The following is a 26,325-nucleotide window of genomic DNA, read 5'->3' on the forward strand; positions in this document are numbered from 1 at the left end:
ATAAAAATGTTATACTCCGCAAAGTGTTGCCACTGCTCGCTTTCAAATGGTTGACTTTGTGAATGAACATTCATTAAAAAATTACAAAATATGAAATAGATAATAAAACAAACTCGAAATTCAAAATTCGGCTCCTAAGTGTCCATGTTCGGATAGATGATTACGTTATTCAAAATTTGATGCCTCTAGGTAACGTCTTTTTATTACATTTGTGAAAAACATTCATACATTCATACAATAATTGGTGGCAAAAATTTGAAAAGTGATACGCCGTTTACAGTGATTCAACGTAAAATCCTGTTTCGAGACTAGAAGCCCGTTTGGGCCAAAAGAAAAAAGGACCTCAGTATTATAATAGTATTATAAGATTTTAACTTACAACAATTTAAGATAAAAATAACCTCAGTAATCTACAGTGCAGATAATTCTTGGTTGAAGTTAGACGTATATTTTTTCAACTTTCCGCATTTTGTTTTTACAACTAAAATAGCAATACTCTCTTATCCGTGAATACCTAAACCAAGAATAATAGCAAATCCTACACAGAAGGTATTCGTGTAACATGAATAAATAAAGCTTCACTGATAAATTATGCAAGCAGACCATTACTGACATTAGATAAAGTAATAAAGTCATTCTGTGTATACGATACATTATTTATTTGCTCCTGAGAAATGGAAAAATGCAGTTATTGTATTATTTCAATTGGATGTCAGTTAAAGGAATGAATCATTTTTATAACACGCTACTAGTTTCCAAATATGTGTAGCAAAATAAGATACTTTTGCTGCTATATTTCCGTTACATTTTAAAATGTTGTCATTTTTCTTGTTTTTCTCAACTACAGCTTTTGGAAACTTCGGCATTTTCTCCTTGTGCCGCTTTAAGCCGGATTACAGAATTTTAGATTCTTTAAGCTGGGCTGTCTATCTGAAAAAGAGATGCCTTGGTGGAGAATTCTACAAGAAACTTGTTCGTATTTACATTAACCATGGGAGAAACGCCGCCCAAAAGGTATAGTGGTTAGCATCGCTGACTGCGGTGCCGAAGGGCCGGGCTCCGAATCCCGGAGAAGGCATGGATGTTTGTAAATGTATAGTGTCCGTGCGGCATGGAAGCACTCTAAATATGTGGTGAACTGAAAGTTATTTCGAGAGGTTGATGGTAAGGGAAGAGGGGGTAGGAGACCCTCGGACACCTCGCCCTGGGCTGCTTTCCATCAAAATTGGGGGGGGGGGCGGAACTAAGCTAACTCGCACTTTCACCTGTAAGGTGCTCTAGGCTCCAACGGCAGGCGTAAACTTGCGCTTCTTGCACAAGGAATAGGTGGATTAAGAGAGCATTAGCAAGAACAACATGGGGAAATCACGAAAACTCTCACATAGCCAATCCGTTCGCTGCTATTGGAACCGGAGTCGAATTACCAGTCTCCAAAGATTTTACAGCTGGACTGCTGATGATACATGCACATGACTGTATTTCCTGTTTTAATTACTTCATAGATTATTTGGAACCTGTTAAATCACTCAAGGGCTCTCTGTCTAAGGAGAGGGTGCCTTCGTGGAGGATAATTAAAAGGAATTGGCTAGTAATCGTGTTTTACACGGAGAAAACCACAAAGACTCCCATTATGCCTGGCCTTTCCTCTGAATCTGAACTCAAGCAAGATTGGCCTCAATTTTACCGCGTTGGTGCTTGTGAACTTATTATTTCAAGGTAAAAAGTTATTTCATGGATAAATTACTTACTGCTTTAATTTGAAATTATCCATTATGATTTCGTTTCTATCCGGAAATATTTTAGTGACTTTTGAACGTATGTCTGACAATAGTGTCCTGTATTTTAATTTTAACGTGCCAGTGTAAATTAATCTAGTTCTGTTCCTTAACATCATAGAAAAGTCATCATTTAATTTTTCCTATTCCACCTGTTATTCTTACACATCCAAAGAAATTTATCATTTTCAGTTATACTCGAACTCCACTATAACGAACTTCAAACGGCTCGGTATAGCCAATTCGAAAAGAAAAATTGATTATCTAACAGAAATGTACAAAAATTGAATGATGAACCCGCCAAAAACTGATTAACATTGACACATCTATTATAAAGAGTGCAAAATAAATCTAATTTTAAAAAGTAAATTATAAAAAAATCTGAAAGATTTCAGAATTTATATTACGCCCAAAGAGGCGCTTTTCGTTTTCCATTTACACGCATACACATTTCGAGAATATTTGGGGTAATGTCCCTTTAGGCTAAATATATTTACAAACAGCATATCTTTAGAATTTCCGATACACAGTCTCACGCACTGATAATAACGGATAAAAATGTTATTTTCCGTGCAGTGTTGCCATTGTTCGCTTTGAAATTGTTGAGTTTCTTAATTAAAAATTGTTTAAAGTTTTACAAAATATGAAACAGAGAATAAAAAAAATTGGAAATTCAAAATTCGGCTTCCAGGTGCCCAAGTTCGGGTAGAGGATTGCGTTATTCAAAATTTGATGGCTCTAGGTATTCACAGTGCACGTTTTTTCACAATGCGCGAAACATGCATACATTCATGCAGATTCTTCATTATTTAATTTCTTTACGTACGATACTGAGCGATAGTATTTGGTGGCAACATTTTGAAAGTGATACGCCGTTTATAGTGAAAAGACGCAAAATGTCGTTTCCAAACTAACAAGACAACTTCCCTTTAGTGCTAACGCTTCTTTGCACTAAAAAAAAAGGTTAGATTTAATTAATTACCGTATTTCCATTTTTTATTCTTACTAATTTATCGTTCGAAAATCGAAGGGGGAGATTAAATGATTAATTTAGTTTCCAAAAGCCGCTGTTACGTTAGGAACATAACAAATGAATTCATGAATAAACTACTGGTAGCTATTACAATATTATTTCTCTAAAAGAAACTTACATTCCAAGAAGAATGCGTATTAATATTAACTTTGCAACTTAAATAAGGTATCTTCATTTCTACTTTACTGTAACTTTAAACTTGCACGTTCTTATTGTTGTCTCTGCTACTCTTTAGGCCTCATATCATCTATGTACAGTTTATTTAGCGAAATCGCACACTGAATGTGAGTTTGTGTTTGCTTTGCTGTGATAGGTCAGTTCTTGTATTAGGCTGGCAGAGAGTTCAGCAGCTAGAAGGAGTTCTTGTATTAGGTTCGGCGTCACCTTCGCAGGTAGTTTGCGAAAGTTTGTTAGTAAGACGAAAATAATCACTACGCGGACGAATCTACTTTGGAATTTAGGGGAGCTAGTTCTAGGAAGGGTAAATTCACGCAAATATATATTTTTTTTCAAATTTATTATTTTATTATTAAATTATTAAATTTGCTGGCCGTTCTTTTCCCGATTCAAAATATATTAATAATTCTCCACGATTTATTAACTTGTAGAGACATTAGGTACTTTTTGGAAGCAGGAGAAGTGAAAAATGAGCAACGCCTTCTCCCGGAACCACGGACCTCTGCAAATACGCGCCTAGTGTGCTGACCACTACACTACGAAGGCACACTAAGAAGGCGGAAGAAATACCTGACATACAACCCCTTTTAAAGGGCGACTGGGGTTTTAGGGGACCCAGTCGCCAAATCTTGGGTGTGGAGAATCATCATCCACCACCCTTTTAGTTCGGGCGCCTCTGTAGTAGATATTAGGTGTTTTCGAAGCAGGAGACATGAAAAATGAGCAACGCCTTCGCCGGGAATCAAACCACGGGCCTCTGGAATACGCATCCAGCGTGCTAACCACTACACTATGAAGGCATGCTAAGAAGGCGGGAGAAATACCTTATAAACTCTAAAAATAATTAAAATATTGAAGAACTTACCTCTTACGAACGAATTTATGTAACTTCTGAGTACAGAAAATAATCTAATATTCTACTGACTTGATGCAAATTGCAGAAAAACTTTATCTCTAGTTTTGTACAAAAATTGGGAACGACCAATAAGGCTGTTCGTTATAAGCCGAGTTCCCTATAGCGGGGTTTGACTGTATCATGAAAACCGCATCCTGGGAGTAAAACAGAATTCGTAAATACAATGCTGACGGGAAACTGAAGGACGAAGAAAGGAAGGAATTTAGAAGTTATGCTATATTTTTCTATCCACGCGCTTGAAAAGTGTTGCCACAATACAAAATTCAATATTTTTTTTCACGCAGCATCATGTATGCACAACTATCAAAGCGTTCAAGACAGAAGAGAAAGGCGCCAAAGTATAACATAAAATTAACAAAAGAACAGTCTTGTGTTTAGTATAGATTTTATTCAGCATTCCATCCATTTCGAGGTCAAACTGGTACAGATCCCTTTTCATCAGGAGCAAAGAAATCTGCAACGAAGGGAAAGCAATGGTTGTATTTATTCCCAAAAGGAGTAGAGCAAACGAGACGGTAGTGCCATCTGTCGTCAGACATAGTAAGGAAAAGTGAAAAATCAAGTCAATAGAATTTTAAAAACGTCAGGAAGGAATGGATTGGAATTAAAGTCATTAACTGAATAAGATAAATCTTTGTGAATATGAAAAACCTCAAGAAAGATCCAATGCACCAATGGAAGATGTTTTTTTGGATAATTTTTGCAGACCCAAAGTCAAAATTGCGAGTAAATTTCCAACTTGACTAGCTATTGAAGACTTGTTAATTTGGCCTTTTCGGGCATGTGTTGCCAACCGAGAAGGTATAAGTCATTAATTTACCTTTAAACTTAATTATTGTAGAACTGATTAAGAAACGGATTTATTTAAAAGCAATAAAAGCTAAATCTTTATCAAAATATTTGATACAGTTTTAAAACATTTAATTTATACAATATGTTAATTTTTATTATACAATTATACAATATGTTATGTTTATTATACAATACGTTAATTTGCATTATTGCTGTTGTCAATAAATTTTATTTCTTACACCATATATTTCGGATAACGGATTAACATATAAAACGGATTTTTTTTTTTTTTTTTAAGTTTTATCATGCTTTAAATTTTCAAATTTTTATTATTTTAAGTTTTTTTTTTTTTTTTTTTTTTTTTTTTAGCAAATTTTAAGGATAACTTTCCTTTTAATTGTTAGATAGTTACCTGAAGTTTCCCAAGTGCAATCTTCCCCGGGAAAATTACAAAATTTTCACACTCGCTGTAAGGAAACATTTGATTGGAAGCTGTTTCCCATTTCACGAATCATTTGCCTGTTAAGGCGAACTCGAATTCGGCATTCAGTGTTTTTACAATCGTCCCTTAAATGGCCCAAACGCTGCAAAAACGAGGCCCGGCGGACGGCCAGTTAGTTATCACCAGCACCTGGAATTTTCCCAGACCACACGGATGCAATCTATCAACAGAGAATTTTCAATTTGGGAAGCGCCGGTCACAGAGGGAAAGACCTTTGATTGTTTCATTTCTGGAACAACTCTCCTCTTTGGAGCAATGTTTGTCCTCCCTCCTGCCCATACTTATTTGCCAAGACTTAAACTAACGGTTTGTTTGCTGGAGTTTATTGAGTGATAAGCTACAGAACTACTACTGCCTCTGTTGTTAGCGGAACAGAGGTCTTTGTCTTTCCTGCCCTCTGTCGACTATTTTGACGAGAAAAATCCTTTCAGATTTACTTAGCAGCAAAATCTTTACCTTATCAAGTGCTTTGAATTTTGGCTTCTGGCTTCTAACCAAAACATGGAAAACGAAGCGCTTTGGGAACGTCAAACAACGGAATCTTTGCCCAGCCATCACTCAATAATTCTCTACTTGGGTTTCGAAGGCAACATTAAAAGTCAAATGATGTAGTTGTATCGACCAATAGAATCTTCTCTTTATCATCAGTCAATAGTTACGCATTTAGTTTCGAAATCCAAATTAAAAGTTCATGCGTTGTAAGTTTACCGAGCACCGAAATCTTAGCACAAACAAAATCTTTTAATTTACCAGATAGCAGAATTTTGTTCGTTCATAGTATTTTATAAATTTTGCTTCGAAAGTCAGACTTCAGTATTTTAATGTCAAAACTCAAACTAAAATGTCAAGTGCTCCGAATTTATCACGCACAAAATCCTTTATTTTATCAAAAGTTTTGACATTTTGTTCCTAAACTCAAATTAAAAGTATAGCTTTCTGGTTTATGGAGTGGAAGAATATTTGCCTTATCATTAATCTTAATACTGTGAAATACAGAACTGTTCACATTTTAGTGCTTTCTCTGGGATGCGAAATTCTGACCTCTCAGTTGGTAGCTAGACATGTTTTCAGTTATATTAGGAGGTATTTCTCCCGTTTTCGTGATGTGGTAGTCTGCACGCTGGGCGCGTATTCCAGGGGTCCGTGGTTCGATTCCCGGCGAAGACGTTGCATACTTTTCATTGTTGTTTGTAGTTTGTTATTCAGGATTTGTTTGTATTTCCATGTGATCCCACTGACATCAGATGTGAATACTACTGATGTAAGGTGTTTGCAAAAATAATGTTTATAAATTACTCATCAAATTCAAAAAGTAGATTTGTCCTCCAAAAATTTTTTTATCCAAATACGAAATATTTTTTATTTATTATTCTTTAACCATTAAGTTAAAATAGGACTTTTTTTGTTTGCAAAACACCAGCTCATCAAAGAATCCGACTGGACATGGACTTATTACTGAAAGAATCTTTTTTGGCTTCATCAACCCGATCAACTGCATCCGCGTTCGATTACATTTCATTGATTTTCTTTTCCAGCTTCTTTTATATAGCCAGAACTAATTAGATGAGGGCATCTTTCCTTGGCCCAAAAGAGATGACTCCCGGGATGTGCCGGAGTGTTTTCGAATGACTATGTGACTACTTCTGGTACTGATTCAGACATCTGTAAAGTAAATTAATACCGTTCTAGCTGCTTAATCCACTCTTTATTACGTACTAAAAGACTACCCTGGTGAGGAACGGATATAATAAGTTGTTACTCGTCGTCTCGTTACTATGCCCTAAAATATCATTTCAGTCATCTCAATATATTGCTACTAAATTAAATAAAAAAAACCTGTAATAATATAAGGAGATTTTTAAATGATATCTTAGTACATAATAAAAAAAAGTTCGTGTAAAGAACGGCTATATTTAGAAATGTAAAATAGCCGTAGAAACAGCTTGCCTCCTTCCAGAATTAGTTAACAATAAAAAAAAGTAAGAGAAACTCTTTCATCATAATAACGAACTACGTAACGTCATACCGTTTCTAAGCGTGATTGGTGGTTATATGATTCAAAGCGTGAACGATTACATCACGTGATCGATGAAATGTAGAAACTTTCTATGCAAGGCTGTGAAATTTCAGTATCTACTGCTGCAGCATTATGAAGGAAACAAATTGCAGCACCATGAAAGAAACATTCAGTAGGCTTGGAATTTCCATTTACACTATAAGGTATTTCTCCCGCCTTCTTAGCGTGCCTTCGTGGTGTAGTAGTTTGCATGCTGGGCGCGTACTCCAGAGGCACGTGTTTCGATTCCCGGCGAAGGCGTTGCATATTTTTCATCTCTCCGGCTTCGGAAAAAAAATCCTAATGTCTCTACAAAACTACTGACAGATGCTATACTATAAAGAAGGTCCACATGAAACTGAGTGAAAACTGAATGAAATATAGAACTTGATTATACAAATGATAAATATTTCACGGTATGCATACATTACAAGAAATGCAATGACACTCCGAAGCAATATCGAAGGGCAAATTGGAATGCCGTTTTTTATTTTTTTTATTTTGAAAAGGTGTTTACTTATTCTTCTGCATGAGAAGGCATTGTGATAAGGATACATGAAAGAAGAAGAGACTGAAGATATATATGGACAAGGATGTCTCGTGAGCATAAGCTGAAAATTATTTTTTTTAACTTACAAATACGTTTTCAATAGTTATTAAAATAGTCTTTATTAAATTAATTAAATCGTTTGTAATGTTAAAAACGCAAGCTCGAGAGCCACGAATTGCTCTCGCACGTAAAATGTATAGAATTTGATTTTTGAAAATAGTAAGTTTCTCTCTTGTCGAATTGTATGTAGCCATTTTTTTTTGCGTTCAATAAAATTTTTATGCTGTGTTTTGCTTTGAACCTGATGTCACAACCCAATGTTTGCATAGCGGTTTCGGCCACTACACCACAGCAGTAAACATTAAAAGTTGGTGGCAGCTGTTAGGGATTGTTCCTGAGAGTAAATTTAGGAACGGACTTTTTCGCCTGTGAATTTGAGTTTTATGTGAACAGTAAAGACTTTCTTCACTTCAAGAACGATCTAATTTTGCGTGCAAGGACAGTTCGCGTGGTAAAGCCTCTTCAGTGACAAGTGACAGTGTGTCAGAAGGGAACGCCGGAGGAAGCGTGATCTAGTGCCGCAAAATAGTGAAATTTCCCGGAAGAATATCCAAGTAGTGCCAGGAGAGTCAATCGAAGGCGTCTTCAAAATTGGTGAGTACCATTTTTGTGATTTTGGAAAAGTTATGCCAGTTATTCGAGACTAGGCTTATTTTGGATATAGAGCAGGAAAAGGTTGTCTCTTAATTAGCATTTTTTTTATATACGCTTTGTTTGTAGGCATAGGTATTATCATTAAGTGTTGTAAGGCAATTTGTGTTCAGAATTGTTAGGGAATTATTCAGTTTTGGAGAGATAGATCTGTTGTTGTTTTTGTGTTATTGTTTTTCGGGGTAGGTTATTTTTCTTTAATTTTCCATAATGGGTGAGTTTATGAGGAAATTTACTAAAACTCTGTTATTGGAGTTAGCGGAGGAGTTTGAAACAAATGTGTCGCAGGCAAAAAGAGAAATTAGGCAGGCTATTCTAAATGCCAAGGACTATGAAGAAGAAGCTGCGAAAGAATACGCGGCAAGAATTTGGGCTGCGGCTGAGCAGAGAAAAGCAGAAGAAATAGCCGAACAATAGAGAGCAGAGCGAGAACGTGAACAAGAGAGAGCGGAACGGGAGCGAGAGCGAGTTTTTGAATTGGAAAGGTTAAAACTGATGAATGTGGTTCAGACTAATAGCCTAGCTTCCACGGTTTCGAAAGTTGAACAATCTAGAGAAAAAAAGTTTAATTTGAAAGATCTATTACCGCGTTTTGAACCGAGTAATATAGATATTTCATTATTCTTTATGCTATTTGAGAAACAAGCTCAAAAAGAAAACGTTAATGAGATTGATTGGGTCTCGCAATTAATTCCTTTATTACCTCACGATGTAGCCCAGTTAATAGTGAAAGAACCAGCGGATAAAGGGGATGATTATCAGCATGTTCAGAAATTACTCATGCAGAGATTCAAGCTTAGTTCTTGGGCACTAAAAACAAAATTTGAAGAACATTCTAGAAAAAAACGGAATGTTATGGGTGGATTTAGTGTATGAATTGAGAGTGTATTTAGAGAATTGGTTGGATTCAGTAGAAGTTCAAAATTTTGAAAGTCTTAAGGAACTTATGCTCACTGAGCAAATTAAGCGGCGAGTCCCTCTAGAAATAAGAGAGCACTACTTAGACAATTGGGAAGAATTTAAAACAGCTTCCATTTTAGCAGAGGAATGAGACAAGTATGAGGCTTTGCGAAGAGATAAGAGGAAGTTAGAACAAAGAGCGGGGTTAAAGAAACCATTTGAGAAAGATAGAGAGCGGTATGTAAATTCTAACTGTAGTTATAATCAGAAAAGTAGTGGTCATCAAAGAATTAAATCAGAGGAGCATAGAAAAGTGGAGGCTCCTAAAAAAAGCAAGTTTTCAATGAAGCAGGTTTCGAGAAACAGCGGAAAATAAGGTGTTACCAATGTGGAAAGGACGAACATATCCGACCTAACTGTTCATCGCTGGAAAAGAATAAGGCTAATCTGGTGAATAATCTAGGAACGGAGAATTTAGGAAAATGTTTTGAGCCGTATTTCAAAAAAGCAGTAATTAATGGGATAGAGAGAGAATATCTGAGAGATACTGGAGCTGGTATAGATCTGTGTAATAGTACTTGGATTAATACTAGTGACTTATTAGGGGAAACTGTATGGGTGAAACAGCCTTTGGACACAGAATGTAAATGTTTACCTTTGGCGAAAGTCACCATTGAGGGTGATTTTGGTGTGGTCACCACAAAGGCAGCGGTTACTCCGGTAGAGTTAGATAAAGAGTACTATTTGTTAGGGAATAAAACTGCACAGTTGATTGAGGAAATTAGGGAACGACCGGTTCTTTTGAATGCTGTGGAGACTCGTAGTCAGGCGCATGCGCGCAGGAGTTTAGAGAGAGCGAGTGCGCGCAGGAGTTTGAGAGAGCGAGTGCAAAAGACTTAGATTCCAGATCGGAAGAAAAGAAAGAGATAGAAAGTGAAAGGGCCGTCAAAAATGAGCATTCAGAAGAAAGGAAGTTAGCCAGTAATACGGAGGAGGAAATTAAAATTGCAGACATCAGTTTAGAATAAAGGTCTATCCTTGCAGATGTTTCGCCAGCAGAATTCTTGGAAGCACAAAAAACTTGCGCTAGTTTAGCGACTCTGTGGAAGAAAGGGGAAAGTGAAAATGAAAAAGTGTTTATAATAGTCAAGGAAAGACTATTCAGAGTGGCAAGTTCTAAAAAAGGGGAAGATAAGCGTCAGCTGTGTGTGCCTCCCGTTTTTAGGAAAGGGATCTTGAAGTTATGCCACGAGGAAATCTCTGGTCATTTAGGGGTAACAAAAACGAAGGATAGAGTTTTGACACACTATTTCTGGCCTAATTGCTACCAGGAAATTGAAGAATTTGTGAGGACTTGCGATATTTGTCAGCGTGTAGGTCACACTAAGGATAAAAAGAAAGCCCCTATGAAGATTGTGCCTGTTATATCAGAAGTGTTTAGCAGATTAAATATTGATGCAGTAGGACCTCTGATCCCTAGTTCGCGTGAAAATAAATACTCAATTACGTCTATTTGTGTTGCTTCCAAATATCCAGATGCTATTCCTGTACAGAATTTAAACTCTAAATGTGTGATTCAAGCCTTGATACAAATCTCTTCTAGATCAGGTTACCCTAAGGAAATTCAGTGTGATTTGGGTAGATCGTTTACCAGTGAACTTACATCTGAGTTTTTTAGCAAGTTCGGAATTAAGGCGTATCATTCTTCTCTGTGTCACCCTCAAAGCAATTCTGTTGAAAGGTTGCATTCCACCTTGAAAAGGGTATTGAAGGCTTTGTGCTTGGAAAGCGGGAAGGACTGGGAAGAATGTTTGCTATGTGCTTTGTTCGCCTTCAGAACTGTTAGCCATGAGAGCACAGGTTTTAGTCCCTGCAAGTACATGGAAAAAATTTGAGAATGCCTCAAACGATTGTGTATGAAAACTGGCTAGAGGAAGAAAATTCAGACCTCACTGTGGTCTAGTATGTTCTAGACTTAATAAACAGATTAAAGAAGTGTCAGGAGCTGGCTGTAGAGAGGATGAAAGAGTGTCAGAGTAAAAGGAAACTCTGGTATGATCGCAACGCTGTTACGAGAAGGTTTAAGGTCGGGGATCTCGTGCTTGTTTTAGCCACGTCTAAACCACACAAAATGGCTCTGAACTGGATAGGGCCAGGTAAAGTAACTAGTGTGATTTCCGAAACCAATTATACGGTAGAGATTCCGGGTAAGCGTAGCAGTGACACCATTTATCACGTAAATTTGATGAAACCTTATTATCAGCGCCCCGAGTTTGTGAATCTTGTGATGGAGGAGGTCATGGAAGATATTGAGGGAGAAGTGGATATTCCTTATCCCTTGGCTGATCCAACTCAGGTAGATTTTTGGAAAATAGTTGGAGATAGTAAGCTAGAAGAAAGAGCTTCGGCAGAGGAAATAGGAAAATTCCAAGAAGTTATAAGGAAGTATGGAGCGGTGTTTTCATCCGACCCCGGCTGTACGTTTTTGGTCGAAATGGATATTAAATTGTTGGATGAGACTCCGGTTAGAGTCAGGCCTTACCGAATGTCGGCGAGACAAACCGACATCCTAAAAGAAGAAATTAAGCGGTTGCTTGAGTTAGGAGTCATAGAAGTCGGGCAATCTGATTATGCTTCGCCTATGATCTTAGTAGAGGTCCCAGGTAAAGATCCTCGTCCTTGTATAGACTACAGAAAATTAAATTCAAAAACTATGACCGAATTTTTTCCTCTTCCCAATATTGAAGAAGTGGTAGAAAAGTCAGCGCAGCTCCATTTATCACAATCATGGATCTAACCAAAGGATACTTCCAGATACCACTCACAGAGCGTGCACGGAAGTATGCCGCATTTGTGACGCCTTTTGGATCTTTCATCCCGAAGAAAATGATGTTTGGACTTTTAAATGCGCCTTTCTATTTTTGTAAATTGATCGCTCAAGTTTTAGGAGGGCTGGACAATTTTGTTCTACCGTATATTGACGACATCGCAGTCTTTTCGCCGATTTGGGACAGGCATATGAAGGATTTGGATGTGGTTTTAAGTCGCTTTCAGGAGGCTAAATTGACTGTTAAGCCCTCGAAATGCAAATTCGCACAAGACCATGTGAAATTTCTAGGTCATGAAGTAGGGTCTGGGAAAAGGTCGCCTAGTGAGGCCAAGATTCAAGCAATCAGAGATTTTCCGATCCCCACTACTAAAACACAGATACGTAGCTACCTTGGTACTGTGGGCTACTATGCAAGGTACTTTGGACAAAAGAGTGCGACGAGGCTTTCAATAAACTGAAGACCAAACTAGTAAAAAGTCCGGTTTTATTTGCACCAGATTATTCTAAATAATCTGGTGCAACAAATCCCGTTTACCATTATCCCATTCCATTATCAGATATGCATCCCAAGTCTGTATGCCTGATATCTGACCAACCACTATTATATTATTGAAGTTTCAGTGACTGTGGCTGCACAATATCTTCGAGTTCTCTTTCTACACGACAATGAAAGGCTGCATGTTGTCCACACCTTTCTAGAGTTCCAAAGGAGCAGCGAAGTCAATACTCTCTTGACCAGAAAATTCTCGAGATCCCTCACTAATAAAACATGTCCGGTCAATGGCTGTACAGACTTTCATGACAACATCCGCTGTCTTTATGACAGATGAAATCTGGAATAGGACTGAAGTTGCATAGAATGCAATGCTCACAAATGCCGTCCAAAGTGTTTCAAGTCCCATGCCCAGCCATATAACAATTATTATTGCTAGAGATGGATGCTTGGGGTTCTGATATTTGCATATTCTGTACCTCAAAATTATCTTAAATTTTAATAGTTTTATCCTTCCTTAAAATTCACTTCAAAAATAAGTATGATTCTGCTAACTGCTTTCTTTCATGGTGTAGCATCTGTAATGGCTGGCAGTATATTTGAATTACAGCCAAAGCGAAGAGGCTTCTTACATCTTTGTGTTTTTAACTAAAACACTAGAATTACACACTTTCTATGGTAAAACACTGAAATAACTCATTTCTTCAGAAGACAAACTGCCTGGAAATACACTGTAGCTTCGCAAACGCTTACGTTTTCCTTGTGCACATTACCTTTGCAAACAACACGGTGGAGGAGAATCGCATCCGTTTTACGTGAATGTTATTATTCATAATAATAATAATGAAAGGATATCAGACTCCAAGGATTTATTGAGGGCGCGCTTATTGCTCTTAAATGAATGCCCGTGATGTACACGCACTCGAGGAGATTAATTTTCTTGATAAAGCGCTCATTAGCAGCGAGTGCCTCTGCGGAGAAAGACGTAGTCCGGAAAAGATTGCTGCCAAACCTCAGGTTCAGCGAAACGAGATATTACTTTCCCGTCAATGTTTAGAATGTTGATACAACAAAAGCATTTGTAATGAGATCTCTTTAAGTACGTATTGTGGATTCATATCAGGTTACTTTTACTGCATGTCAAGTTTCTTAATTTGTTAATTAAATCATAGAATAATCAGTAAAGCTATCTTAACAGGTTTGTTATTTAGCTACTACAGTAAAATCACGTCCGATATATTATGATTAGTATATGCCTTTATAGTTAACGCGTTTTGAACGAGTTCTAGAGACATTAAGTATTTTTTGTAAGCATTAAAGATGAAAAATGAGCAACCGCCTTCACCGGGAATCGAACCACGGACCTCTGGAATACGCACTGAGCGGGCAGGCTACACCACGAAGGCATGCCAAGAAAGCGGAAGAAATACCTTATATACTCCCCCTTTTAAAGGACGATTGGGGTTTTTAGGGAACCCAATCTCCAAATCCTGGGTGAGGAGAATCATCATCCAACACCCTTTTAGTTCGGGCGCCATTGTAGAGACATTAGGTATTTTTTAGAAGCAGGCAAGATAAAACATATGCAACGCCATCGCCAGGAATCGAACCACGGACCTCAATTACGCGCTGAGCGTGCAGGACCACCATTTTTAGTTCGGGCGTCAGTGTAGAGACATTAGGTATTTTTTGGAAGTAGCAAAGATGAAAAATGAGTAAACGCCTTCACCGGAAATCGAACCATAGACATCTGGAATACGCGCTGAGCTTACAGGCCACTACACCACGAAGACATGCCAAGAAGGCCAGAGAAATACCTTATAAAGAAATATATAAAAAAAAAAAAATTAAGTCAATTCCTACTTAGGTCAACAAAGAACAATTTCAGTTTAGTTACTTTTTATTAACATTATTAATATTCTTTCCGGTTCTAATTTATGAACTGACTAAATTTTTTAAAAATTTAATATGTGAAAAAACTGTAGTAACATCAAGTGTCATCCACTACAAGTTTTAAAAAATCTATTTTATTAACGACTGAAAATTTGAACAAGGTATAGGAAGAGTGTGAGCTAATAGTAGGAATTTAATAAAAAGAAGTTTGTAATTTAATAGTAAGATTGTAAAAAAGATCTGAAAACTTTCAGATATAATGTTACGCTCAAAGAGGCTTTTTTTTTTTTCCTTATTTGCACATACATACAAGTTGCGAGAGCTGTTTTTGAAAGCATTTCGGCTACGGCCCCTTGGGATAAAAACATTTAAAACTAGCATATCTTTTAGAATTTCCATCAGAGAATCTCACGCACTGAAAATAAAAAATGTTTTATACCGTACAGTGTTGCCACTGCTTGTTTTGAAATTGTTGAGTTTGTTAATCAAAAACTTCTTAAAATATTACAAAATATGAAATGGATAATAAAATAAATTCGAAATTCAAAATTCGGATTTTCAGGTGTCCATATTTGGGTGGATGACTACGGTATTCAAAGTTTGATGGCTTTAGGTACCATCGTTTTTTCACAATGGAGAAGCATGCATACATTCATGCAGATTCTTCATTATTTAACTTCTTTAAATATAATACAGGGCGATAATATTTGGTGGGAACAATCTGAAAAGTGATTCAGCATTTTTAGTCATTCCACGCTAAATGCTGTTTCGAGACTTCCCTTCTGGGCTAACGCCTCCTAGAGCTAAAAATATCAGTCTTTTATTTTCACGTAAACTGCGTTAAAAATTATACGCATACGTAATTAGAAAAAACAAACTGATAAAATTTTTATTTTGATTACACCCCGAGTAGTATGAGTGGCTTTATCCGTCATAAGCTTTTTTATCACACGATATATAAACTTATAATTAAAAATATTTAAATTTCTTACTTTATTTAATGACGAAAATATCATTTTAATAAATGGGAATTTATGAAAATAAAGACTAAAATAAGTAATCACAGAAATTTAGCTAATAAATGCTGTTTAAACGCACGTCCTCATGAGCAGATCCAAAAACGCCTGCCACTCATAGGATTAAACTATATCACTTAAACTGCTAAATAATTACTCCACGAACTGATTTTGAGAAACGATGTACAATGAAGTACAGTCTTTAATTTAAAGAGCATTTATAATGTATTCCCTGTAGTAACATAAGTCCCTGAACAACTTTACTCTGTTATTGTGGCCATCTATAACAAGTAGCGCTGTAATTTGTTTTGGTTTAGTATGCGCATAATATAAGGATATGGAGATCAGAAAATCCTCAAATCACAAGGCAACTGAAACGGAACAGCTGAAAGTTTTTAAGAATGTGAAATGCTTCTGGGAAATTTAATTCCCAAACTAAATACGTTTTTGAATAATTTTCTCTGCAGATACTGTTGGTCAAGAAAATCATATCTTCCATTTATCTGTAGACAACTTTATTTAGGAAATATCTTAGGTTAGCAAATTGTTTTTCTAGAAGCATTTCACATTCATAAAAATCTCGTGAGTTCTAGTTCATGATCCGAATTCTAACCCCTCTTTACCTTCAGATTTTAAAAAAATTATTTCGCAGTTACTTTCCCTCTTTCTCATGGCGCCAGTAGCTTCTTCCTTAATTGCGTTGGTTGGGCTTAGTTACTCATGCCAAAGCACTCAAAAGCTATCTGCTTAAGAGGACGGTTGCGTTCGTGCAGTATTTTCTAAAGGAAACTGGCGTGAAACATGTAACACATGGAGACACCACGAAAACTCCCATGCAGCGAGCCCGCTCGCCGAGATTCGAAACCCGGACCGAACTACCAGTGCTCAGTGACCTTACTGCTTACTGGGCCTTTAATTGGAAACTTCTCGAATTTTCTGGTCTATTGCTGTCGCATGAGCATAGGCTGCTCCGTTCTTTTCACACTTGCAGCTGAAGAAGAAATTTTATTTCCAAACTTTTAAGCAACTTAAGCTGATTCTTCTTGGTTCAATATGTTTAACAATTAGGTTATTTAAACATAAAATAATTAATAACCGAAAACAAGAGATTCATCAGATTTTATTGCGTAGATATTGACAAAGAGGCATTTTTACAGAAATAATGTTGAAAGTTAATATGAATTATTTTCTACATCTGGAAATAATGTACATTTTTGTGTCAGTATTTCCTTAAGCCATCATTTAGATTATAATGTAAATTCAGATCTCGCGCAGTGTTGATTCTGTTGCATATTCCTCTTTGAAGATGTAAAGAACGCACGGAGCGACGATTCACCATAAAGCAGCGGTCAATATCTCATCGGAGTAAACGCGCAGTTGTGTATACTTCCTCGTAATCCTTTTACCTCGGCAGCGACGAGGCTGGGTTGTGTGCAGAAGCTCCTTTCCCAATGGAAGAGCAAACAACCTGAACTGGGGTATCTGCAGCACTGATTCCTCTTGCCTGTTTAAACGGAGACTCGTATTTGTTTATTCGGGAAAACATCAGACAGGAAAAGACCATAAACGTATGGTTATAAATATTGTATAAATATTTATGTGTATTGTTCTGTATTTATTTATTTCGAATAAGTCGTATTTATGTATTTTGTATGACTACGTGTTTGTTTTCATTTATTTATCATTATAATTAATAAGTAATCAGTCAGTATTCACCCATGTTATGATTGTAGGTTTGTTTTTAAAATTACCACTATAAAGATAAACTGCTTTCTTGATTTATAATTTATCTATCATTATAGAAACAAATCAGCTTGTACATAATCGATTTATACTGGATGACCTGAATTATCTGTTTTATATTATTTGTAATTATCTATTTAATATATCTTTACAGTGGTAGATGCTTGCGCGGCCGGTAAACCAGCGAATCAGATGTCGACAGTACTTGAATCAAGAGAAGTGGAACTGCGTTTCGGACCTCGGAGAATGTGTGTTTGTGACGGTGCAACAAGTCATGCTGTCAGACAGAATTGGGATGAACACAATGCAGAAAATGTAAATTAAAGATAGATGAGATGGATGTGGAAAACTAGTGCTCTTAATTTCGGGAGGGTTATCTGTTCCGAGCAATGTAGTAGTTAAGAACACCAGTAGTGTATGGCCGTAGATTGATGTCCATGTCGATCAGTATTTAAAATTTATCTGTGTAATTACCATCTTCATTGTAATTGCCTTGGCGAAAAAAATTACTATTCAGTTTCTTTATACAAGTGATAAGGTCATCCAGGTTCAGATCTTTATGTAAATGATTGTTTCTGGTAAACCACGCAGCCCCTGTGATTTTCCGCAAAACGTTGTCTTGAAATATTTGTAGTTTACTGAAGTTAGATCTAGAGACATCACTCCAAGTTTGGGAGGCATATGTTAAAACGAGCCATAAGATGACGTGTAGATCTCTTCCCGCGTAAGATCTAATGTGAGTAAAGGTTCGAGCACACACCTAAACTCTCTACAGACTTCATTGACCTTGCCAACTGCGGTAGAAATATGCACACTAGTTTTAGGCGAACTTTTATCAAATTGATTATTGCGCTTGTTGTTTACGTTATCGTGCGCGATGTAGAACGATCTGATTTATGCTTCCAGTTATGAATTATTTCCTTTCGTTTTGTTTTTATTTCTCCACTGTCATTCACAACTGCATAATTCTTTCGCGGCTTTCCATTTCTTTGCGAATCAATTCCATTAATTCTTTAAACATTCCACGTTTGGTCATTGTTTCTATTGAGACTACATTCTAATACAGCAGTTCTCAACCCTTTTGACTAATGCGTACCATCTAAACAAAAACTGAAAAACTTTATTATCACAACCTACATTTTACAAAGATTATTTTTCAAAGGCTAATGGCTATTAAATAAAGTGCCCGAACATTAAAAAAGATATTTTGTCATTGCAAAACCTATTGGCTTAGTTGTATTAAATATGCACACATAAAACATTAGATTAAAAATTAGTTACCATTTTAATTATCAGAATTTGAGTTTTAATACTTCTTTCACTGTAAATTCTAAAATTTACAGTGAAATTTGGGCCTGTTCAAGAGAGATCAATTTTTTTATGCCTGGTCATATTTCACTTAGTTTTAATCGTAAATTAGCATCCGCTTTTAATTTTGTTCTATAATTATTTTTTAAATATAACATGGAAGAAACCCTCGTTCACACAAATAGGTTGTACAGAACGGCACTAAAAATTTAATAGCTTTATTTGAAATGCCTTTAAATTATTTATTTATTAGTCCAAAGGGGCTTTGTCCCTGAAGGACTATTGTTTTCGTTTTGCGATTTTGCGTCGGACTCATAAACGTCGGTTCACTTTTGAAACTGTTGCCACAAAATGTTAGAGTCCTGCATTATATTTGAAGAAATTAAATAATGAAAAATCTGCATAAATGATTGTCTATTTCTCGCATTGTGATAAAACAATGGTACATAGAGCCATCGAATTTTGAATGACGAAATCCTACTGCGAATATGGGCATCTGAAATCCCAAATTTGGAATTTGTTTTATTATAGATTTTATATTTTGTAAAACTTTAACGAATTTTTGATTTACAAACTCAATGCTTTAAAAGCGAGAAATGGCAACGTTATATAGAAAAAAAATACTTTTATCTCCAGCTCGCGAGACTGTGTATATCGGAAATTCTAAAGATATGCTTAATTTAACATTATTTTGCGATATTGCTCTTGAACTGAATTTTATGGTTTAAGTGCAAAGAACATGATATTTAATAAATAAAGGTAACACTCAAAACGTTAAAAAAACGCCCCTTTGGACGTAATTTAAAATCTGAAACATTTCAGTTTTTTTTTTTTTTTTTTTTTTTGTTTGTTTGTTTGTTCAGCGAAATGTTAACAGGTGTGTTATTTTTTTAATTTCAGTTGGACTTCGATCACAGGAAATTTCTATCAATCGTTCTTTTCTTTCACGATATAAAATTTCAGTTAAATTTGAACAAAATGGATTTCAAATCCAAGTTGCTTTTTGATAATCCTCGGGGGGAATACATGTTGAAATTATTTATTAATGAAAAACAATGATTTTTAATGTCGGATGCTGATTCTTCGTTTATTTTCGGTTAGAAAACTTTCTAAAAGGGCTAAAAAGCTTAAAGTATTGTTATCCAATTCTTTCATTATTTCATTATTGCATTTATTTTATCTGTGATGGTAAACAAATTAACACTTTGTTCTTTTAATCCTAAATTTAATCTACGTCTGGTCTGTTTTCAAATAATGATCTTCCTTTTTTAATTTAGACTGAAGATAAAGATAAGAAATGCACTGCTTCTTTAAACATTCGAATAAAACGAAACAGCAAATACACTCGCTACAGAGATCCTTTGATCGGTGAAGGTTACTGTGCTGTTATTCATATAAATAATAATCGCAGTCACAGAACTGGAGTTGTAGAAGCATGGAACTGGCTTCGCAGATCTGAAGAAACGCAAGATAAATTTATTTAATAATTTATTAAATTTTAAATAATTTATTAAAAATTTATTTAATAATGGTAAGTTATTTGTAAATTTCTTGTAAAAAATTCCATTCCTATACAGAACATATCTTTTAATGGGGGTTTACAATAGATATGCATTTTAAGAGTTTTAACTAGGTGTATAGACATGACCAGATCTACCAACTTGACGTAAATTACACTAATGATCAGATACCATAACATTTTTTTAAACCAAATATATGATTCAAATCGAACAATAGCTAATAGACATTTGGCCCTTCTATTATATCATAGTTGTTTCTCCAAGTATCAAGCAAAACAATTTAATGCTGTTTTATTTAATACTTTTGTTACTATTGTCTTCTACAAGATCTTTCACAGTATTCAAAAGGTGTAATTTTAGATTATAGGTTTTTATATATTATATATATTATTTTTATTTAAAATAATATGCTAATCTGATAAAAAATTTGCTGCCATGCTCCTTGACATATTTTGTTAGGGTGCCAAGCACTTTCATGTCAAAATACAATTCGTTTATAAGACAGAATTTTGTTTGCTATGCCAACTGTGAATAACATAATATTAGTCTAGAGTTTTCTGATCAAATTCTTTCTCTCTAATTTATCTGATGACGACAATTGGCCAAATTAAATTGGCGTTATGCATTTATGATATACACATTCGAAAACATACATAAATTTTAGAATACAGCCACTAGAAATGTAATAACTGTGTTAAATTAGAAGTAAATTTACGTCCACTTGGTAGAATAGATTAGCCTAAAAATTCACAGATCACTGGCATTCATAATCTATATAGTATTTGGAAAGTTGCAACTCTTCCCCCCCCCAATTAAAAACTCAACAGAGCTGTTTTGAATATGTCATTTGTGATATTTCTTGAAGTTTCCCCTTGCCGGGGTCACCTGAGGTGCTGGTAATAGTGTGATGGAATTCATACTGACACCAGCGTAACGCTCAGTATCAATGTTCTGAATATATACATGAAAAGAAACTATGATACTTTACTGTTGTGCACCTGCCAAGCATTTTTAATTGTAAACAACTTTCTGTTATAAGAATAGTTTATAGATGGCACACACACACAGGGCCTACTTTTCCATTATACACACATGCCAAAATGCATGGCAGGTGCATAACAGAAAAGTGCTCAAACAATAATACTAAATATATCAGTACTACTATGTGTGCCAGAAAACACTGACTACTTTATATAAAAAATTGTTTGAAAGTTTTTCATTCTTAATTTAATTTAAATGAAAATCAACTTTCGATCAAACTGACAGGTTTACAGTAATGCTGTATTAAATTAAATTTTTAAACTTCTATTTTCTTACTTTTTATGAACTTAGAAGTAAGTAAGAAAATAGAAGTTTTTAAAACTAATCTAAGTTTTAAAAACTTCTATTTTCTTACTTTAAATGAAAATCAACTTTCGATCAAACTGACAGGTTTACAGTAATGCTGTATTAAATTAAATTTTTAAACTTCTATTTTCTTACTTTTGTAAATAAAAATATGTATATAGAAAGTATTTAAAAATACTTTATTTACAATAATGATCTCACAGTTTAAGAAGCAGTATTTTTTACAATGCATACTATATTTGTACTAAATTTTTTTTCTTTCCACTAAGCCAACAGATGGGCTTTGTTCACGAATCAAGGTTCATATTAGAATGCTCAAGAAACATGCGAAATCTTGCTTTACCGTCATTGTGAGTAATTGGCAGATGAATATATTCATAGTTGGCTTATCAGGGTCTATACTATCAGTATACTCATGTAGTTCTCAAGGAACATACTAATTATGTTTTGCTAATCTAGGGGGGGACTGCATCATTCATAGCTGAACATCATTTTCTGAAAATTAAAACACTATTTTAATTTTCACTCACAATTATTAGGTATGACGCCAGCAGCTGCAAAAAGTTTCCATGAATCGTCATTAATGGTCGAATCCCCAGAACAACTGGCCAACAGCAGAATTAATCCACCTGCAAAATGAATTTACCAAATTCATGAAAAATGGTTTAAAAAAATTTGGAGTATTGAACTAGATTTTGAAAAGTCAGTATTTTATCATGATAATTAAAATGTTCCAGTTATATAACTTACTCACTAAATTTTTATAATAATTATGATTTCTCTATTAAATTTTAAAAAGTTAGTAGTAGAAATTTAAAAACTCGTAATACTATATCTTGCTCTACATATTAAAACTATACACAATTTTAAAATAAGTAATGATTTCAATTATAAATTGTTTAAAAATTTTAATTTCTACTTAGATAATAAAAATTTAAAAAGCCTTCATTACTTCACTTCCACACGCATAAAAACATATCCTAAATATCACAGCCTGAATGTAAATTATATCTGAAGTGTTATATTTTAAATTGGTCATCTAAATATGTTTAGTTAACTGATATAACATCTTGTTAATCGCTATATTTATTCATCATATCAAAGAACACTGTAGGGCTTGAATGTGTATGATACTTGAAAGTACTCAAGCAGTAGAAAAGAAATTTTTAAAAAAGTTTTCCGAAAAGTTACATCTAATTAACCATATATTATTTCTTATAGGATTTGATATATAACATTAGAATTATAAAACAATAGAAAGTGTTATATATATATATATATATATATATATATATATATATATATGCAATACAATAATCCACTTAGATTAGTAATATATTTCTAAAGAGTTTAATAAAAAGGCTTGACAGAATTGTAATGAAGTTAGTGGTTAAATAATCATTTTGTCAATATTTTCAGTAATTATTTATAATATGCTTTTTTAAATTATGCTTAAATCTGTGATCTTATGAATACAATTACAGTTACAATATGAAAAATTAAAGTGAATTTTATATAGTAAATGCATAATAATTAAATACACATACATACATACTATATATATGTATATTTCTCTTTTATTCCTTAGAATTGCACTAAAAAGAATTAAAGAGTATCAAGAAAAAGGATCACTTATCGAATTTGCAGCTAATCCTCTCTGCATAGCAGTCATAACACCCCTGATGCGAAGAATGGTGAAAAGTTTGGAAAAATCACATTCCATTTTTGTAGACTCTAGTGCATCACGTGATCAGACGAAGAGCTCTATAACTGTGGTTTTACTTTCCACAAAAGCTGGGGCAATACCAATTGGGAGAGGTATACATAGCTTTCAAAATGAAGCAAATTACTCGGAACTTTTCTACCAGTTGAGAGAGATGTGGGAAAAAATTAACTTATTCACATTCGAAAATTTTATGACTGATGACAGTGCAGCTTTAAAAGCTGCATTACGCCAAATTTTTCCAAGTACGAGGCAAACTATTGTGCCAGTTTCATGCTCCACAAGCTTTCTGAAGATGGTTGTGGAATTCCAAAAACAATATAGCCAATGATGATCGCAAAAACATTATGTTTCTGTTTAGACAAATAATGTACGCTACCAGTGTAGAAGAATATGCAGAGAATGTTAATAAATTTTTTAACTCAAAGTATGCACAGAATTATCCAAATCTAACAGCACACGTATCCAGTTTCTTAAAAAGAAAAGAAGAATGGTGTATGTGTTACAGACTGGATGTTAGAACTCTTAGCCATAATACAAATAATTATTCAGAAGCTACAATAAGGATGTTAAAAGAAATAATTCTGACACGCCTCAAAGCATTCAACTCAACAGCTTTATTAGAATTTGTGCTTAAAATTTTAGAAAAGTATTTATCTATAAGACTGCTAGATATTGTGTTTGATCGCTTGAAGAAACCACATTTGCTTTTTCAAAAGTATATTGATAAAGGGCAAAAAATAATTGAAAAGTGTACAGTAGAAAAAGGTGCAGTCACAAAATGATAACAAGTTGATATTGGCATATGTAATTGTCCTGTAGGACTCCAAGGTGCTTTCTTCAAACATAAGGCAGCTGTACACATTAAATTTGGTGTAACATTTCCAAATGCCCCCATATTAACCATGCAAGAAAAGAGAAATTATTATTGTATTGCTGTAGGCAGTACAAATGATTGTATGAGTTTTTTAGAACCAATGACACCTGGTCCCAGTCATTCCAGACAAACTACAGATATTATATTCCAGACAAACTACAGAAATAGATCCATATACCGAACAAGAAAATGCTAACAGCCTACAATCCAAAAATAATTTTCTCAACTCTTTTTCTGGTACTGTTGTAAACAGCCATGGAGACACATTCAATTCATCATGCGTATAAACAAAAGAGAAATCAGTATCTTCAGAAAATGCTAGCATCATGTCAAAATTTCGAAGTGAAATGGATCGCCCAGTTAACCTCATGGAAAACAACCCTGATACTGGTATTTTAAATTTAACAGAAAAAGTTTTGCATAAAACTAAAAATAATTGTACAACATCAGATTTATATACAGTTCAAAGTCTGTAATCCGGACGTCCATTATCCGGAATGATCTATAATCCTGATCTCAAACCCACAAACTTTTTTGGTATGCTTTACGCATGCGCGTCTAATGTTACGCATGCGCGTTTAATGTTTACACATGCGCGTTTAGCACAAAAAAAAAAAAAAAAAAAAAAAAAAAAAGAAGAAGCAACTTAAACAACTTGCATTGAAAAAAATGTTTAATAAAGTAAACAAATAAATATTAAGCTTTTTTTTGTAAATTTTAATACCCTTTAGATCATAATTGCTCTTTATTTCATAAATTACGGTTTCATATTTTTAACTGTATAATTTCTGCATGCCATCTTACAGATTTAAATTGATGATCTATAATCCGGAAAAATCCCTAATCTGGAATCGCCGAAATCCCAACGAGTCCGGATTACGGACTTTGTATTGTAATTTTTTTTACCTATACTCAAAAAACAAATCAACTTTTCGTTTTGGCCGAAAAATTAAAGTGCAGCCAACTTCAGTAGCTTGACGAAAAGTTTCATCATCAAGAGGCAATTTAACTGTTCGTGCTGGAAGACCTCGAACAGGCATTAGCATAAAATCAAAACGATCATGATGTCTTATACAAAATCTTCCAAATGCTATAAGCCATGGAGAAGGTCACTAGCATATTTTAGTTGAATTAGTTATGGTATTGATTGTATTTACTTTTTTTATCTTTATATTGCTGTATTTACTTTAAATTAATAGAAATAAAATAAGAATATATTTAATTTCAGAAATTATATAAATGAACCTTATAAAACAATAAATGATTTTATTTTGAAAGAAAGACACAGTTTTAATTATGCAAAATTTATAAACTGAAGGTTTTTCTGTCATACGAAACAACATTATCCAATACTAGTATATCATATTCCACAAGGTATAGGCAACTGTCATAACAAACAAAAGAAAATTAGAATAAAAACCTGTTCACATAACTAAAAGAAGTAAATGAATTTGAAAATAAATAAGCATGAGGAAAGATACCTGTAGAATAAATGATAGTGAAATACAAGCTTATTTAAAAATTGCTAAAGTTGCTCTGTTGAATGTAAAAAGTTACTAGGTTACGCTTTCTCAGCACCTTTACTTGAGTAAATTAATGACTAAGGCACAACAGGCAATTGAAACTAACTTTGAGCACCTGGCAGCAAAATATGAACTATATATTCAGATTTTGTAGTAAAACAATTATACCCATTTTTGCAAAACATTGATTATAATACTGAAGGTTTAATTAATTTTCAGTTTTATTGGTAACAAATTATATTGCAGTTGAAAAATTTCTGGTGTAATGATATAGTAATCTCCACAGTATTGCATAAAGTGAAAATTATATCGTATTTTAAAGATGTCTATGTATGGTAAATGTTATTGTCATACATTAATTTCCATTCTAATGCATAAATTTCTACGTCTAACTATGTAGTGTACCAAATACATTTTAATTTGATAAAATCAACATTTGCAGAAGTTCTTACTCTGCAAATGTTACTTATAAACACAAAAAACTGATTTGCCTTGCAATTATATATGTGATATTTTAGAAGCATTAGACGTAGAAACCAAATATGCAGCTAGCTTTTAGGAAAGTAGCAATCATGATAACCGAGCTGAGTATAGGAAGAGATGCAGAAGTCATGTCGTAATTGGATGTTGTCTTTTTGAA

The 26,325-nt window shown here is 34.4% G+C and overlaps 2 protein-coding genes across 3 annotated transcripts in view; both read left to right on the top strand.

The window, feature by feature from the left end:
• The window catches only part of LOC118187775 (speckle-type POZ protein B-like), a 108,321-nt gene extending 85,032 nt beyond the window's left edge, over positions 1-23,289 (top strand). Inside the window, exon 2 of one of the 2 annotated variants that reach the window (XM_085821601.1) lies at positions 23,151-23,289. The gene's annotated coding sequence lies outside the window, so the exon portion shown is untranslated. The remainder of the gene's footprint in view (positions 1-23,150) is intronic. The other variant, XM_085821600.1, reaches the window with a different exon arrangement.
• LOC146995677 (uncharacterized) lies at positions 23,154-24,803 on the top strand. The gene is given in 1 exon segment (XM_085821602.1): positions 23,154-24,803. A coding segment is annotated over 1 exon segment (705 nt). The 5' UTR covers positions 23,154-23,653; the 3' UTR covers positions 24,359-24,803.
• Positions 24,804-26,325: the final 1,522 nt, after the last annotated feature.

This window comes from Stegodyphus dumicola, chromosome 8 (genome assembly GCF_044657685.1).
Source record: "Stegodyphus dumicola isolate Sdum_Otavi_A_Nest chromosome 8, ASM4465768v1".
Classification (NCBI taxonomy): Eukaryota; Metazoa; Arthropoda; class Arachnida; order Araneae; family Eresidae; genus Stegodyphus; species Stegodyphus dumicola.